The following is a 17,706-nucleotide window of genomic DNA, read 5'->3' as shown; positions in this document are numbered from 1 at the left end:
GCAGTTTTGTGAGGGTCAGTAATGCATAGGATTTTCTGTTTGCACGTTATCCACTCTTCCCTTCAGGACACTGATGCTCAGCCATAATGAAGGAAAATCCAGTTAACAGCAAAATTTATTTTGGTTTGAATTTTTACTTGTAGTGATTAAAGAAAAATGTTGGATTGGCAATATTGCACAGCAGTAGCCATGTTACCCTGCTGGAAGAAAACTGGAACACGGGAGATGAACGTAAACCATAAAAACCTAGTGGGTTTTTCTATTCTTCTGCTTTTCCTTTCACATTTCACAATCAGAGAAGACCGAAAGGTATCACATTTCCAGAACTTGAAAATTTCTATACATTTCTGCAAGATGGCAGGGTTTATCAGCCCAGACAGCACAGAAGTACTGTATACACATTATGCATGTCTGCACTTCAAATCTATTGAGGTGTGAGGCCTTGTATCGACGGTCTGTCCTGGTGTTTGCTGGCAAAAATAATGTGCTCATAGCTTGCTTAAATCAGAATCCCAACTGCCGCTTGCCAGAAAGGTCACAATGATCCATTGTGCTTTATCGACCACTCTCATCTAACCCCCACTGTGGCAGTTTAAAAAGTCTGCCTGTTTACACAAAAGTGCTCTTGCGATTCTGACCAAGAAGCTATGTTTTTAATCTTTTAAGACTGCACAGCACTGGAATGAAGACTTCATAAATCAGGCAGTGGAGGAGTTTATGCCTACAGCGAGTGAACTTTCAAATAACATTTAAGATTTTAATAAGATACCGGCACACATCTCAGCCATTGGTTAAATCAAAGATTGCATGCTCAAAACACTCCATATCAATCTAGGAGCACGTATATCTCCAAAACACAGCTCTCAGACTGTCATTTTTATGAAAGGCTGTCCATCATGTTTTTAAATAGACGCCTCCATCTTTCATCTGATTGGCTGTGCCTGGAGGTGGGTACACTGCTTCGCCCACAGCCTTGGTCACAGTTTACTAGTATGAGCAGCAGGGGAGAGACTCCACAGTTCTGGCTTAGTTCACTAGAAGTGAAAGCCAGCAAGAACCATAAAGCCAGAACTTTATGGTTCTGCCTGGTTCTTAAATAAAAATAATAAACTTTATTTACAAAGCTGCTGGAAATGGGATACCGGAGATTACGTGACAAAAAAAGTGTGTAGTCAAATGCCCTTTTTGCATATTACAAACTGCTGGTCTACCAATGTCACACCGTTTTGGCTAGTTTAAAAAAAAACTACTAATTTTTAACATAAAATTCAGGTTTATTATACAACACAGCCATGCCTTATAAACAAAGCCTGTGGTAGCAATGGAAACAGTTATAGGTGTTTGACACTGATGAGGCAAGTGCAGGATACGAACACTCTAAGGCTAAAGAGCTGCTGCAATGAGGCGAAGATCTGTAGCATCATATTATGATCAAACACAATGATTCAGACGCGACTGTACAGTAGTGCATATTCTCGTCCTCTTGATTGACTGTGACTGTGCCCCTAAACTAATATCTCTGGTGTGGAAAGAAGAGTAAGTCAACACGAAAGGTCATGTTGCTGCTTTTAAAAAGAAGCACTTCACTACTTGGCCTGTTTCCTTTCTAATTTGAAGCCCCTAGCAATTTATGCTCAGTCTCAATTATGGAATAAACATGAAAATATGACCCGTTTGCCTCTGTCCACCCCACAGTTAATTGTGCGTCTACTTGTCTTCTCTTATGTCTATACATGACTGTGCCTGTCTCTATCACTGATACGAAGGACATTTTCAGTGTCACAAGCTAGCAGAGATAACTGACATTCTTCAAATGATGATAAAACGAGTTTCTCTTGCCTTGGTTCAGTTAAATAACAATACAGAAAGGAGAGGCTGGTATTTACATTGGGACTTATGACAGAAACGCTGCCTGTACAACGTCAGAAGCCTCTACAGTATCTACGGTGCACAGCAGGGCCTTCGCAACTCTTCGGGTGTGTAAAGAACAAGGACCATATGCGAGTCACGACGCTTAAAATCAGAAAGGAGTTCAAACGAAGAAACAATTCAATTATGTCAGCTGATTCAAAGTGCTGGGTATAAGTTAATGAGATCATTTTTCAATTCACTTATTCCTTTGAGGTTTAAAAACATAGTCCCACATGGCCTTATCTTTCAAAAAAAGTAATATAAAGAAGAGAAGTATACTCCAGGGGATGGATGAAGGAGTTCTTTTGGCGTTAAGTGAGATGACGGAGTTGGGGCCGGTTGACCTGTACGGTCCTACTGCAAGGTGTCAACGAAGGCGTCGAACTCGTCAATGTTCTTCTCGTACAAGGCCAGTTTCTCAGGTAGCGAGTCCTGGTGTAAAAACATGGCATTTGTACAATAAATAAACATGAATTGAGATAGATCATTACCTTCAAAAGTACAGCATGATTTACACATAGCATGATTCCCGCTAATCCACTGGAGCTTTAAGTCTGCCATTAAAATGCAACCCAATATGGCGGTCAGTGTTTAAACTATTGCACTCCCACCTACTGCTCAGGTTCCTCCAAACCCAGTGGCATATTTAGAACGGAACTTTCTCAGTTACTGCCCAAAACCACAGGGTATTATGTTGTCAGATTCCTCACTGAATGTTTGCTGGTGCTCCCTCGCTCGTGCTGGGAGAAATTACATTATTATGCTTGGGCCTTTGTTTTTTTATTTGGAGGGACTGCAAGATAACGAGCACGGCGAGTGGTGGCGACAGCGTGCGGGTTCGCACAGCTGGGGACAGAGAACATTTATTTACTGTGCCGGGACTGTGCTTCTGAGCTGGGAGAAAGCACTGAAAACATATTCCTGGCTGTGATATTTTACAAAGGATCCATATCTGCACCTACTTCTAGTCAGTAACAGGGGGTTAGCCACCTGCTGGCTCTGGTCAATTACTGTGTAAATTCCTTCGGCCTGATTCGGGTACAGGCTCACGGCTATGATGCAAGAATACAGTGTGTTCCACTTCATCTGTGAAAAGGTTCTAAATGAGTCTGTTCCCCCCCCTTGCTATTCCTCTCACCAGGTCCTCAGCCATGGACTGGGCGCTGACGTCAATGGAGAGACTGGCCAGCTGCGGGGGGTTCTGGAACTCTCTGTAGAACGTTCCCAGGTCCATGGGAAGCAGGTCGTCCTTGGAAAAAGCAGGCTTCTGAAATGAGACGAAGCCAGGCATGGTCACAGTCACGCACCGCCGAACAGAGACCTCGTGCCAGCGGGGCCGGGGACGCCAATGACAACCTCGCATTAGCAGGGCTGGGGACGGTAACGGCAACGTTTCCATGGTGAGAAGGCACACCGCTCAACCAGCGCAGATAGGCAAGTATATACTTAAGCAACACGGCATGAGAGGCAGTGCTGTATCATGAATAGTCATGGCTACAAGGGTCGCGAAACAGAGTGCCGGCAATCTCCTGTAACCGTGACTGTATTCACAATACAGTTCGGCCTCAAGTGCCATTTGCTTTTATAAAACGGTTACAACAATTCATTGATGAGACAGTATTACTTATTTTGTAATATTATTGTAAGTAATGGTTTGTACACAGAGTGATACTGTTTACAAACAGGTTGCCTGAATAACTGTTACTGTGCCAAATTTAGAAATCACTGTGGAACATGGTCTCAGCCAATCAGCATTCAGGAACTACCCTTTTTAATCTTTGGCTGGAGCCTGTGTATACAGGTGTCCTCAAGCTGTGACTGAAACAGCATGGCAATGTGTGTAGATCAACTGGAAGGGGATATGTAGCACTAAGGTTTCATTTGGCTTCCTGGTCTTGGTGTTATATTCTTACCTATACTTAAGATTTATACAATAAAATTAGATTTACCGCTACTTTACACCAGGCTGGCCAGCTGAGGATGGGCTCCACCTCTATAGGCGGATTCCTTTAGATTTTTCAACATTTTCCTCGCAAGATGTCTTCCCATCGAGGGTTTTTTTCCCCACTGGGAGTTTTTTTTATTTGTTTTTACCTCGTGCGCTTGCTATTTGGGGGTTCACCCCCTGTGTTTGCTCTTTTTCTGCTTCTCTGTAAATAATTTCTGTAAAAAGTGCTACACAAATAAAACTTACTTGATTTCATTTGAAGATTTAAGTTACTTTACAAACGTGATTTAGAAAATGAAGTTAAACAAAGTTTACACCTTTTATCTAAAACAGTATTGCAAAGGCTAGTTTATTTTTTGAGCCTTTGCAATATTGCTTTAAGAAAAAAAAAACTTGAGCGCATATCAAATATGACTAATGCTACATTATAAGCTCCTAAGCCATTTATGACGGTGTTCTCAGTACACTAGCTCCCAGACATTTTGCTGTTCATTCTCTGCTTCAAAGCACTTATTTCAAATGTGGAAATCCATTGTTCCTTTGTGTGTGCCATTTCAAAGGCAACAATTTCCCTTGAATGATATGTTTTTTTTTTGGACTTTAGCCGCTTTTGCTACATCAGTCCTTGGCAGTGGTACATTGATTTGTCATAATCATTTGCTTTTGGCTGAAATAAGGATTTATATAATTCACCATTTGTCAACTCATTTAAAAACGAAAGATTACCACCATAAACTAGCCTGTTTTGGGGTTGACACAATAGAGTGATAACTATAGGTTTAATACAGCGACCATGGACATTTCAGCAAATTTTTTTCTATCACTAATGTGACACAAATTCTTAAATATACTTCAGACCTAGAATGAATCTGAAAAGGTCACCACAGGTCACGCAGTGTGACAGTTCATCATGCCGCAACGCCCTTTCCAGCCCGATAACAGCTTGTACTGTAACCTACCTTAGATAATTGAACATTGCTTCCTCCTGATCCAATCCCGATTTATCACATTATTCCCCGAGAGTGCAATAAATCACTTGGGAACGCTAGAGTAATGTGATGGTGTGTTTATCTTTGCTTTCACCGTTTTGAGCACACGTGGGAGCCTCCGCTCAAACGCTGCCCTGTGCATAGCGCAGGGCACGGAGGGGGCGGGGGCGGGTAACGTACGAAGTCGACCATGACGAAGTCGTCCTGCGTCTGCCCGCCGCTGTCGCTGGAGTCCTGCGAGTGCAGGCTGCCCTGCAAGGGGGAGGCGGTGGTGGGGGACTCCGGGGGCTGCACCTGGGTGGGAGTAGGAGGGGCCCACAATTTAACCTTCATCATCATCATCATCAGTAAAAATCACACGCCCCAATGCTTCTGATTTATGAAGAAATATCTCAAGAATATAGTACTAGTACTTATCCCAACTAAGAACTTCTCACTATATTTAATGAAACTGAAAGATGTCAAACTTATAGCAAAACATTTTTTTTAAATGTATTTATAAATTACGGTATGTTAGCATAATAATTTTTATTTATTAATATGCATTGTGTAATCACCCAAACATCTGAAAAATCAGCGATACAATGTTTTTTGTCCATATTGCCCACCCCTAGGTATGTTATAAAATATACTGAACTAAGGTTCTTCAGTCAAGAGTTGAGGGCACAAACTCACGGACAGCTAGACAGTGATGCATGACAGCAGCATCGCCACACTGAATGAACCGTATTCAAATTAATTAGAACATTAATCAAGATGAAGAAGCACCCTCAAATAACTGCACGTCCCTTTGTACGGATGACTCACCATCGGGTCGTTCTCCTCTAAGTCAAAAGCCTTCGGAGCAAACGCAGCAAAAGGCAGCTCCTGACTGGCCATGGTCACCTGTGTCAAACACAAAGACTTTTCACTGTTTGACCACTACTAACACGAATCCACATCACACTCAGGTCTTCCAATCGGATCCCTGGATTGCTTCAGGAACCAGCTTGACCGCAGTGAAGCGGTCACGCCTGTCGAACGTGCGTAAACTAGTGTTGTCTAGCTGTTGCTCGGTCAAAGCGAGCTCAGCAATGGCGCCTTTGCTGGCAGGGGTGGATGGGAAGGCGCCATCTGTATTCTTACCTGTGTGGTGGGCTTGTTGACAAAGGCGCCCACTTTCCTAGTGAAGGTGGCCTCTAACGCGTTGGATGGGGACACGCTTTTCACCTCGCTGCTCCTGGACAAGGTGTCTGTGTCATCGCAGCTGTGCAAAAACAGGATGAATCTTAAGTATGTCAATAACTTTACTGGTTTACCAAAGTCCCACATTTCCAGACTTGACGACTCTGTTCATCCTTGAAGCTCTTACATGGTAGCATCAGACCAAATAAGGCCAAAACAGCCAGGCCACAAACACAAGACCTCATGATGTGGCCAATTCCAGTGAACTTATCCTACATTTACTTACTCAGATAACACTCAAAACACTCTAGAATGGTTCCAAATGTGGAGACAGAACCTCCTACTGCAGTTTAAGCCAAATAAAGACTACCTATAATATAGTGAGGCTTATGTTTTGAGTTTTTGGCCTCTAAGGAATGAATGAATGAATGAATGAATGAATGAAATGTGTGTGTATGTATTAATATAAGTTATATGTATTATTTAACTGATTAAATCATTAATTGAAAGAACATAGGATTGGGTTGTAACTAAAGGCCAATCTCTCAGCAGCTCGGAGAGGGGAGGGCACCCACCCGCTGGAGGGTGTGGCAGGGTTGTGGTGGGCGGCGTCTGCAGGGGGGCACGAGGGCACCCGTCCGTGCTCCGCCTGGGCACCGTGGCACGGCTGCACGGGCATCTGTGGCACACCGCCCTCCTTCCCTGGGATCACCATCTGGAGACGACACAACGGCACACCGTCACGTCTGCGGCTGTCACTCAGTTCACTGCACCGCAACTGACAAACTGTCAGGCGTTTGATTGGCCTACGGAACATGGGCACACCTGATCATCGTCCACCAAAGCAAGAAGACTCTTTTGGAAGAACATAATGTGACAGACATGACAAAACATAGTTTGGACTCGGGGGATGGGAGGGATTATATTCAATAACTACGTGGGATTCACCAAGTGCATATTGCGCATACAAAAACAGACATAAGTAGCATGACCGTAAAGAAATGCGGGTGGCGACACCTGTTGTGGGGACCTCTGGGGTGGGAACAGATTACCTGGTGCGGGTGGGCAGTGTTAAAGACAGCTGGGTAGCAGAGATCGGCCACTCCGAGCGCAGGGGGCTGATAGGAAAGACGAGAGCTGTAGAGCTGAGAGAACGACAGCGAAGGGAAAAAAAGACAGGAAAGACAAGGGCGAAAACACCGATCAGGAGAAAGAGAGCGAGAAAGCGAGTGCGAGAGCGTGAGAGAAAGACAGAGACAGGGAAATAAAGAAAAAGCGAGAGTGACAGAGAGAGAATGAGAGAGAAAAAGAGGGAGAGACAGAGAAAGAGAGAGAGAAACAGTGAGAGAAAGAGAGAATGAGGGAGAGAAAGAGAGAGAGAGAGAGAGAGAGAGAGGCCGCGCAGCCTGAAGTAACTGCAGGGTTAAAGCGCAGAGGATGCAGAGGCTGAGTGAGGCGAGCAGCCTACAGGCCTTCGTGGGCGTTACTTACCTTGGCCTTAATAAACCAATCAAAGCCAACCATCAGGGAGTTCATTCGTTTAGTAAGGCAGGAACAACAAACAAATGCGGCCATGGGGTCAGGCTGGGACTCTACCAGCTGCCAGTGGGTTAAAGGGAGGGCTCTCTTCTAAAGCGCATATAATATGAAAACCCAAGCAATCCAAGTTCAATTAAATGTAAATGGTTAATATTTTTTAAAAATCATTTTACATGGATATAAGTGTTATTTGGAGACCTATTTCTTTCTGCTAGGCCAGAACAGGCAGGAGCAGCATCAGAGCGAATGTGGTTTTAAACCAGTCCTCCCACATGAGAAACTCACTTGGTGCGAACAGGCCAGGCCCATGGTTGGGACCTTGAGAGTGTCCATCACTGCAGGTTTAGGGCTCTTAAAATTTTTTTTACCAACAGTGAACACAAACTACACACAGAGACGGACATAAAGAGAGAGAAAGAGAGAGGGTGCAAAAGAGAGGGAAAAAAAAAAAAACCAAACACCACTTATGAAAATATAAAAACTGGTGCATTATGGTTGGTTAATCCTACCTGGACAACAGTCTGTCCTCGCTCTCACTTTAAACTGATTTTTTTTTCAAAATGAAGGGAAACTCAATTTGAAAACCATACAGAAGCACCAGATGGAGTTGAAACACGATTACTCTGAACAGCTACTAAATTTGACTGAAATGGCTAATCTTGTGTTAAAATCCCAGAATCCAATGTTCTGTGGGCAGGTGACTCCGAACCACTGAATCAGTGTCATTGGCTAACTGGATCAGCCAATGGGAACCACTGCCTCAGAGGAGAATGAATGGAAAAAAAGACAATCAAAGGGTAGCCCATTTGATTAACAGTTACACAGAGGTTGACCTTGCAGACAAAAATATGTGTGTGTCAAAATTATTTTACCTTAAAACCCCACGCATGCACTACAATGACTATATGGTCACTATAATCACAGCATAGGCTTATTAGCATCAGTACACACAACAACTGAGATGGCTTCACCTAGCAATGAGACTTACCTGTGAAGGGGGTGAGGTGGAGAAAGAGGTGGTGCACACTTCTTGGGAGTCCTCCACCCCAGCATACGTCACTCCATCATCCTCGCCTGCCGTCCTGGGACAAGATTAGAGACCATTTCGGTCACACCAGAGGCATGCTCACAAAAACTTGCTCAGACATCCATTAGCATTTTGTGGACAGATCTGGTTTCAGGCCATGTCACCCAGTCCTAGCCTGAAGTAACTCAAGAAAGGTCTCTCAACAACCCTTAATTTACCTCAGAGAAGTACTGATTATTTAGCATACTAATTAGGCCCCTAATTTTTCACTTTTATTTGTATAGCCATATCACGCCTGAACAACAGCAAATCCTCTCACCTATAGTTGCACGGGTGCATGTGTCCTACATTGGCAAAGGGACGCTCCACAAAGTGATCGATGATGATGCCCATTATGGGGGCCGTCCTCTCAAACTGCCTGCGGAGAACAACGGCAAAGAGCCGACAGAGGGTTAGGCCACCGGATCAGAAACCATGGGATCAGAGGGAGGACAAAATGGCATTGGCCGTAAATCATGTGACTTTGGTGTAACCTAAAGAGCGTTTGCACCACCTCAGCCTTTAATCGAATTCAGTGCTTCACCTGGACTATAGTAAGCTACTATGGGGGGAATGTAGCTGCAGTACTAAACCCAAAAGCATGCTGGGAGCAGCCAGTAAGGAATGAGCACACGGTGGTCCAGATCATAGCGTTGTAGGTTCTATACTCCATAGTGCTGAACCACTGAATAAGCTCAAGCATTTTTGGGAAGGGTTTTGCACGTATTGGAGGTTCTCATCCATCCCTTTGTTCCACAACTCAAAAACAAATAAACCCGGGTAAAACCCTCTTGCGATTAAATCATAATGCCGGGTTCACTAAACAGCAATAAATAATGGTTTTGATGTTGCTGAGAATTCAATTTTGAAGACAAATGGTTTCACACAACACTGATGTGAAATAAAAAACAATGAACACAAATTCAGCTTGTACCCATGGAAAAGATGCTGGCTACGCAATTCAGTAGCAAAAATCTAAGCTGTGCATTCACTAAGGTCAATACGGTCCATAAACACTGATGTCCTTACCTGGTGGACATGAAGGCCAGGTTAGTTCTGTAAGCGCAGGAGAGAGTTATGGTGCCGATGGGAGTTCCCACTACACCCACGCGCACGGTCTGGAAACCTAGAGAAGCATTTCAGTCAAGACATCACAGTTCATTTCTCATATACTAGTAGGCTTACTGTACATACTTTTCCATTTGAAAGGTGATTGAGTGCAGGTTATTCCACAGAAGTAGTTTAGAATGAACAAGAACTGACAGTTTACAGCTCTACAGCAATCTGTAATGAAAGGTATAAGTCCTGCTGTAAAATGTAGCCAAATCAACCATATGCTGTGACAGATGAAGAACATACCCTCTCCAAGTCCTGCAAGCTGAACTTCCCCAAAATATATCCTGAAGGAGAAGAAAGATCAGAGGGGACTGAATACATATGAGTAAACAATGCTCTTACTTCATAATAGGAACACCTGTCCAAACATGTGCGTGGTAATAAGCAGTTGTTGCAAACCAATGCATTGTGCATGGATTTTAAAGGTTTGCCATAAAGGTTTTGATCATAAACGAGCCTTGTAAATACAGTACATCGTATTACTGCTAACTTACTTTCAAGCACTCTTTGCTTCGGAAAGCAGTATCTCACTATGGCAAAGGCACCGTTTCTACCAAAACAATCTCGTTTTATCATCAATAAAGACAAATTTCTAAGCATTACAATGTCCTAAATGACATTATTTTTAGCCTGCACCTCAGTCATTAGGTGGTGCATCTTCCAGATATCTACTTCAGAAAATGTGAATATACCTGTACAGTATGACATAGTCATGGCCTTGCTTTCGTGACAATTTGTAGGCTGGGGTCACTCTTGTGATGGCTAGCAGTGATTTGAGCAATAAGGACAGTCTGTTGTAAACGGTGTAGGAGACTTTGATATCTTTGTCACACCTAGAATACAACAAGCCACATGTTAATGGTCCTCAGTTAATACCAGGATCAATTCAATTCTAATGTATATATGTTTAATGCATAATGCATACAACTTTATAGCAAAAATAAGTTCTCTCTCATGGTAGATGAAATATATATATATCTATATAATAAATGATTCCATGCTAGCTGTACCAAATAATTGGTTCTGTCGTAACTGCACATGGCCTGCTTTTAATATATTGCTGTATGGTATGAGAAGAACAGGCAATCAAAAGATATCTTACTTCTCGTTCATCTCCAAACACCAAGTCTCCAATTCCATTGAATCCCCCTGTACAATGACAAAAGCAAGAGGTAAAAGGTTGTAACTATCTAGATTTTTCTTTTCTGATCGCAATAGTGGCACTAAATTATTTTTATGTTAGTTTAGCAGGGCATCAGGCCAATTGTGATCATCTGCTCTGTTGAGTGCCTAGACTATTGGCATGCTCTTACCTCTGATGTTTTAAGGGAGATTTCCACGCACATCGACCTGCCAATGCCAGGCAGCTGCCCAGCCAATGCCTTCTTAGCTTCATGTGTCACCTCAGGTATATCTTTTATTGCAAGATTGAACTGAGGAAATACATGGAAATCAGGTCACAACCAAATGTGTGCATTTATCAATTCCCACACAGTTTAAAACATAATAAAATATTTACTATGATCTAATTTTGACTATGCCATGATGTGCATCCATACAAGACAAAGCATACATAAAGATTATAATATGTTGAGAAAGGTGCCATGTATGGACCGGCAGCTAAGTAGTTCCTTTGAACTGATCAGAGGGGCCTACCCAGTCCGAGCCCGTGGGCGAAGATGAGGAGCGAGTACAGATCTTCTCTCCGAGGCGAGCCTGAACAATCACCTGTACAGTCTACAAGAAAATAAACACTTTGGGGAATTGAACCTTTGATGCAGTTTATCCTATTACAGCAAAGCTGTCATAATTTGGGAGAATAAATACGTATATTGTACACGACAAACAAGAGTATCCAATACCTTCAACGCGAAGAACTTAATAAATTTGTCCAAGTCTTTCTTGTCCTGCGGGCTGAGATCACTCTCCATATTGGAAGGTGCCTGTGAGAATGTCAATACATTCAGGTCAAACTGGAGAACATGCACAGTGCAATAAATATTTAAGCTGATGTATGTTTCTGTTACACACATGCTGCTGTTTACTTTACCATTCCATTTAGCTAGCTGGCATGTTTTACACAGACTACAGTACCGAACCAACATAGCCTTCAGCGTCCTTACACGACTGAAACCATGAATCAGCCGCCGATTTCGATAGCTTAGCTACACTTCCTTGACATTAGCGAAATGTTGTCACTAACTTGCTAGTTAGACTAACGGCACAGCATTAAATATAGCAGACTCATAAATAGCTGCGTACATAGCTTAGCTGGCTGATTTAAAACGTCAACATTATAAAAATAAAGCCAGCAATATAGCATATGAAAACAGTTAATATAGTTGAAACAGTGAGCTAGTTAGCTATTAAAATAGTACTTCAAGCTTAAAATCGCCAGCTAGTTAGCCAGACAGCTAACATAAACCAACTAGCTGTTAGCCAGCTACGTGCAGGTACTTACAGCTCATTACAAATTCAGATTTCGCCGTCGTATTTTAGGGATGCTTCGTCTGGTGAATTTAAAAAACCAATACGACGTTTAATGCGTCCAGGTGACATGGAATTGAGAGATTAAGTTTAATAAAAATCAAGCGACCAGCAAATCTGAGTATGACAACTGCCCCATTTTTTGTTTATTTTCATTAGCCAGCTAGGTCAATACGACAGACTATCTACGTACGTGTATTTTGAAGCTTTCGTTTACGTTCGCCGCTTTCGTTAAATGTAAAAATCACCCGTTTTAAATAAATCATAGTAATTACATGGATATATATATTACGATTATATTATTTATCGTAAAAGAGCATGTAGTAAATTTATGCGTGTGTATTCCAATTTGAACACGCATTTTAGAAATCTTGAAAGTGCTAGTCCCGTGACGAAGTTGCCAACACGTCACCATGTGATTCGTATAAACAAAAATACCACAGGCCTAGTAACTCTAAAGTTAACCAGCAGCTAGTCAGGTAAAATCACATCGCTAACTCACAAAACTGTTTGTATTACTGGGGAATAAAATAAAATATGTTCCTAGGTTGAAAGTTGTTTCCCGTGTTTCCGAATATAGCTAGACTAGACCAGATAGCTAGCAAGCATATAGAACAATAATGACGCTGTTGTTTGGTTAGTTGCATAGCATACTGTAGCTAGCCATGTACATACATACTGGCCAGGAAGCAAGGAGTCATGTCATATAGCTGGCTTGCAAGATGCTCGAAAGGTATCGAATCATTACCTCGCCTTTATAGCTAACCTCGTGTTCATGCATGACATTACATAGTCGATGTGGCTGTAGAGCATGCTACTGTCCAGCCATCGTTGATAAGTAAGTTAGCGCTTTACCGAAATTACGACCTTCATTGTTATCAAATGCATTGCATGCTTTTTGAACGCGTTAATATAGGGTTGGGATCACTCAAGAAAACCAAAACACCGTTAACTAACGGTTCATTGGTTACGGAGACCGTACAGAAGAGGATCGGGGGGGGGGACGTTTTCTCAAATAATCAATCGAACTGTAGTATGTGACAATAACATGCTAGTATGAAAAACAACGCTCGGCAAGTCGAGTTTCGCATCTGTCCATAAACTTGGTTCAAACAACCGACTACGCTCTTTTATTTTCATCGGCTGCACTCCACTATTCGAATTTATTTATCGTCAACAAAATTATGTTTCTCCGCTGGGTATTAACCGAATTTTACATTTTACCTATCCCAGTCTCTTCAGTTTTAGCAAACAGCATGGATCTTACACGTTCATCACAGTGTGGTCAGATCACGAAAACATGTCCTTGGTATGTGATCAACCATCACGTGTATTCCCATGTGGAAAAACTATTGTGCTGAAGCATACTCGAAATAAAGTATCATTAAAGTTTATGAAATTATTCTTAAAGTAAGCTGGGCTATACTGTTTTTCACATGGTATTAAGGGAGACGCCTTCATTAATTGCAATTCGTTGCACTTTGCTGCAACAGAGTTTTGTTAGGAATGTTGATGCAAATTAAGTAGACATCCTCGTGACACTGCATGGTTGTCTGTGGCTGTGCCATCTGGGGTGCGTTGTGTCCTGTTGCACAGTATTTCCCCCACAGTGTGGGAATGAAGTACTGTAGCTTAACCTGCAAAAAAGCCCGAATAAATATTTTTGATGAGTATTTTTATTTTATTTTTAACATTGTGTCCTGAGGATTTATAGACATAAGCTGTTCTCTTTCAGAACCGGTAGAAAAAATGTTTTATACAGTGGGGCCAAACCTTTCTTACTGGCCTTTACTGAAGTATATTTAAGGACTGGTAAAGTCATAAAGACCAGCAAAGGTACACATTTCTCTGTCTACCACAGTAAATCAAAAACAAGTTTTCATGGATACTAGCATGTGCCAACTCTGAAATGAACAGAGCCTGTTCCCACTTCTTTCATTTCTGCAGTCCACCAACAGAGCTGCGCAGTCTGCACATGTAATTTGCTAAAAGCACCACCCAGACAGGGACAGTTTCAGTGGACAGGTACTCCCTACCTCATTATGTAAGTGTGACTTCTCTGGGCAACAGGGTGCCTGTACTCTGCTGGTTCATTGCTAGGAGGCAGGAGAACTGGCACTTGCTCATGTCTGATCTTGTCTGATCTTGCTTTGGACCTGCAGGATCAATGATATCTTGATAAAGCTGTGCTACAAGCCTTTGGGCTATTTTTTACAATTTGAGGGTTGACACATATAGGGTTGACTGGACCTTTTACAGTGCTGCAAAAAAGTATTTGATCCTGATTTCCTCTAGTACTACATTTTTGTCACATTGTGAATGGTTTCAGATCATTAGACAGAATGTAGCTTAATATTGGGCAAAGGGAAGCTGATAAACACAAAACACATTTAAAAAATTATTTCATTTATTTAATGAAAAACGTTATCACCCTATATCACTGTTGGGGGAAAAGTAATTGCCACCTTCAACTTAATAACTGGTTGTACCACCTATAGCAGCAATGACTGCAACCAAACGCTTCCTATAATTTGATATCAGTCTTTCACTTCGCTGTGGAGGAATTTTATCCCACTCTTTGCAGAATTGCTTTAATTCAGACATATTGGTAGGTTTTTGAGCATGAACTGCTCGTTTCAGGTCTTGCCACACCATCTGTATTAGGTTCAAGTCAAGTCTTTGACCACTCCAAAGTTTAGATTTGGTTTCTTTTAATCCATTTAGATGTGGACTTACTTTTGTGTTTTTAATCGTCTTGCTAGAAAACCTAATTACGCTTCAGCTTTAGTACACGGACAGATGACCAGACATTGTTTTTAAGAATTTTCTGATACAGAGCAGTAGTTATTGTTCCTTCAAAAATGGCAAGTCTTCCAGGTCACAAGGCAGCAAAGCATCCCCACACCACCACACTGCCATCACTCTGTTTGACTGTTGTTTGAATGATGTTCTTATTGTGAAATGCTGTATTTGCTTTATGTCAGACATAATGGAGCCTGTGTCGTCCAAAAAGTTCTGTTTTGTCTCATCTGTACATAGAACATGATCCGAAAGGGCTTGGGAATCATGCAGGTGCTTTGCTACTCTCCCATGAATCACCGTTTTGCACGGCCTCTTTCTAATTGTGGAGTCATGAAGACCGACCTTAGCTGTGGCTAGAGAGGCCTGCGGTTCTTGGGATGCTTTTCTGGATGATCTTTTCATTGCCATCCTGAATTGCTTGCAAATCACTGCCGCTGAAACAGGGAGAGGTCTCCATTCTAATACTATACTATGTTTTGTTGCTGCCCAAGGCAGCTCACTGTAGGACAAATTGCAGACTGTAATCCATTTTAATTGAAGGGGCTGCCAAAGCTTGAAAGTCAGGGAGTTCTAGTAAAAGTCCCACAGCAGTCTTACTAATTCCATTGTGGTGTTTTTTCAACATACATTTCACATTGGTCCTGTACTGTATGGGGCTTCATTTTTCAAACAACTTTTCCCACCATACAGTTGACCAAGGAATTAATGTTATTTAGTCTGAGGCACTTACAAGGAGTATTTTTTTTATGTCAATTTCATCACCATGCATTTCATTGGGCAGTATGGCTATGTGCAGTGTGAAGAAACATTTAACCATATCTTTTCGTAGGGTTACAGCTTCTGGGACCTACAGGTATTGTGAGGTTTTGGACATAGTTAAACAGGGTACACATGGTATTTTTATGGTTCCCTATGGATTCAATTCCATTCCACATGTTGAGTTGTTTTTGTGGAATCCTAAGGTCTGTTTTTGGTTGATAATTTTTATTTGAGGCCCTGAAATATTTGATCTTCAAAGAATACAATACTAACAAGTGGAGTACAGATATCAAACACACCCTTTTTTGCATGTCATATTATTGAGTAAGTCCCTTTGATGTAAATTCACCAGTGAGGACCACTTCTTATCACAAAGATAGAATTGTGAATAATGCAGGGTTGGATGCATTTTCTCAATTACAGATGAACTTGATAATGATGACTTTTACTCCTCTGCACAGTGGAAATATACTCAGGTACTCGGGAAGCAAACCATCCTTACCTTTCTTGTTTTAGGATTCATTTAATCATTTAGGATTATGTGAGGTATCAGAAAGTTTTGGTGGAGAGCTCCGTGAAATGTAAAATTTTGTTTTCTCTTCACATTCTCTGTTAAGTGCCAGTGCAGTTTTGATTCTGCCTCCTGCCTACAACAGATTCACTGGCTATCTAGCTGACCCTTAGTAAAGACTATGTAAACTTGGTCCATTGCAGCCTTCATAAGTAGCACCACTGCATTGGGATGTAATGCTCTGAATTAGGGAGAGAGGAAATATTGTCACCTTGGGTTAAAACACCTCTTAGACACTTTACAGTAGGAGTGCTAAGAGCATAATGCACTACCCGTTCTGTTACGGCAAAGTGAATGGGTCTAATGATCTGATATGAAGTCTGAATTGTGCCAATACCAGCTGTGCCTGGTAGCCTTGTAAGGCAACACATAATTGACTGTCACGTCACCTAGTAAGGGGGATGCGCCAGGGTGCTTATTTAACAGCTTCCTTAAGAATGTCAGTAGACTTCAGCCCGTTTTCCCCCTGGGACAAAACCGTTCTGTTCCACCACTTCTGTGTGTTTCTGGTCATACAGTGACATCATCTGTGCTCAGAGGAAGTGCCTTTACTGTACTTGGTAGCCCAAATTCCCGAGGTTTTTAATATCCTTTGCCATGGGATTGAATACTTGGCCCTGGCTGGGTTGGTAATTGGTGAAACGCATGCCTAAGTTTTCCTATATATTATACTGCTGGAAGAACTGCTTTCCTATCCCCTTTGCTGTAGTCATGTTTTTGTAGAAGTATGCCTTCAAGATACCATCGCATTGAAAAATCAGCCAATGTGTGAAGTGGACTTCATCCTCTTTGTCAGTCAGAGGTTTATAGTGGTGCATTTTTATGAATCCATGGGACCAACCTCCCCCACTCCCGCCAAGAAGCAGCCTAGTTAGGTCAAAGCTCCTGTTGATTCTGGCAATCATTTGGTAAGCATTATACGTCTACTATAATTGGAAATTCACTGACAGCAGGCAGAAGGATAGGCCCTAGCCAGCCATCTGTGGCCATTATTTTGCTGACATGACTAGTCTTGCCATTCCATTTCCTCTGGTGGAGATTGGTGCACTAAGGGCATCTAATGTTCTAGTTGACATTGGGGACATGCCTGCAAATCTTGTCACTGTATTATGTTGGTTCCTCCTCAGTTCATTTAGAAATTGGATTTCATACATAATATGCAACACAGTTATTTATACAGTATGAAACAATGGCTTGATAGCTTAAGCTGGACTGAAGCCCTTTTTGTTCAGGTGGTATCAAGACGAGCTTAAAACTGCTGTAGACACCCTTCTTGGATTTAGAAATGTTTGAGTAAAAAGCTCTGTGAAGACATCTGTGCCAAAGCTGGGTTAATGCCACTTAAAAAAACTTA

The 17,706-nt window shown here is 42.0% G+C and overlaps 1 protein-coding gene across 5 annotated transcripts; it reads right to left on the bottom strand.

Moving 5' to 3' along the window:
- Window positions 1-102: 102 nt before the first annotated feature.
- On the bottom strand, window positions 103-12,591 carry atg13 (ATG13 autophagy related 13 homolog (S. cerevisiae)). 5 transcript variants are annotated; one of them, XM_035418006.1, is made up of 18 exons: window positions 12,195-12,591; window positions 11,596-11,676; window positions 11,390-11,470; window positions 11,047-11,166; window positions 10,836-10,882; window positions 10,426-10,566; window positions 9,977-10,017; window positions 9,647-9,743; window positions 8,898-8,996; window positions 8,540-8,633; window positions 7,837-7,935; window positions 7,065-7,157; window positions 6,588-6,727; window positions 5,974-6,094; window positions 5,656-5,733; window positions 5,029-5,142; window positions 3,050-3,178; window positions 103-2,343 (listed from the first exon to the last, which is right to left on the bottom strand). In XM_035418006.1, the coding sequence occupies exons 2-18, from the start codon at window positions 11,662-11,664 to the stop codon at window positions 2,266-2,268; spliced, it is 1,641 nt and encodes a 546-aa protein (XP_035273897.1). In that variant the 5' UTR covers window positions 11,665-11,676; window positions 12,195-12,591; the 3' UTR covers window positions 103-2,265. The 5 variants fall into 5 exon arrangements, with proteins under 5 accessions (XP_035273897.1, XP_035273895.1, XP_035273898.1 ...); XM_035418004.1 differs by lacking the exon at window positions 12,195-12,591 and adding an exon at window positions 11,784-11,977; XM_035418007.1 differs by lacking the exons at window positions 7,065-7,157; window positions 12,195-12,591 and adding an exon at window positions 11,784-11,957.
- Between the last annotated feature and the right edge of the window lie 5,115 nt (window positions 12,592-17,706).

The sequence above is a fragment of the Anguilla anguilla genome, chromosome 5, assembly GCF_013347855.1.
Source record: "Anguilla anguilla isolate fAngAng1 chromosome 5, fAngAng1.pri, whole genome shotgun sequence".
NCBI lineage: Eukaryota > Metazoa > Chordata > Actinopteri > Anguilliformes > Anguillidae > Anguilla > Anguilla anguilla.
This window is presented reverse-complemented; position numbering and strand designations above follow the sequence as displayed.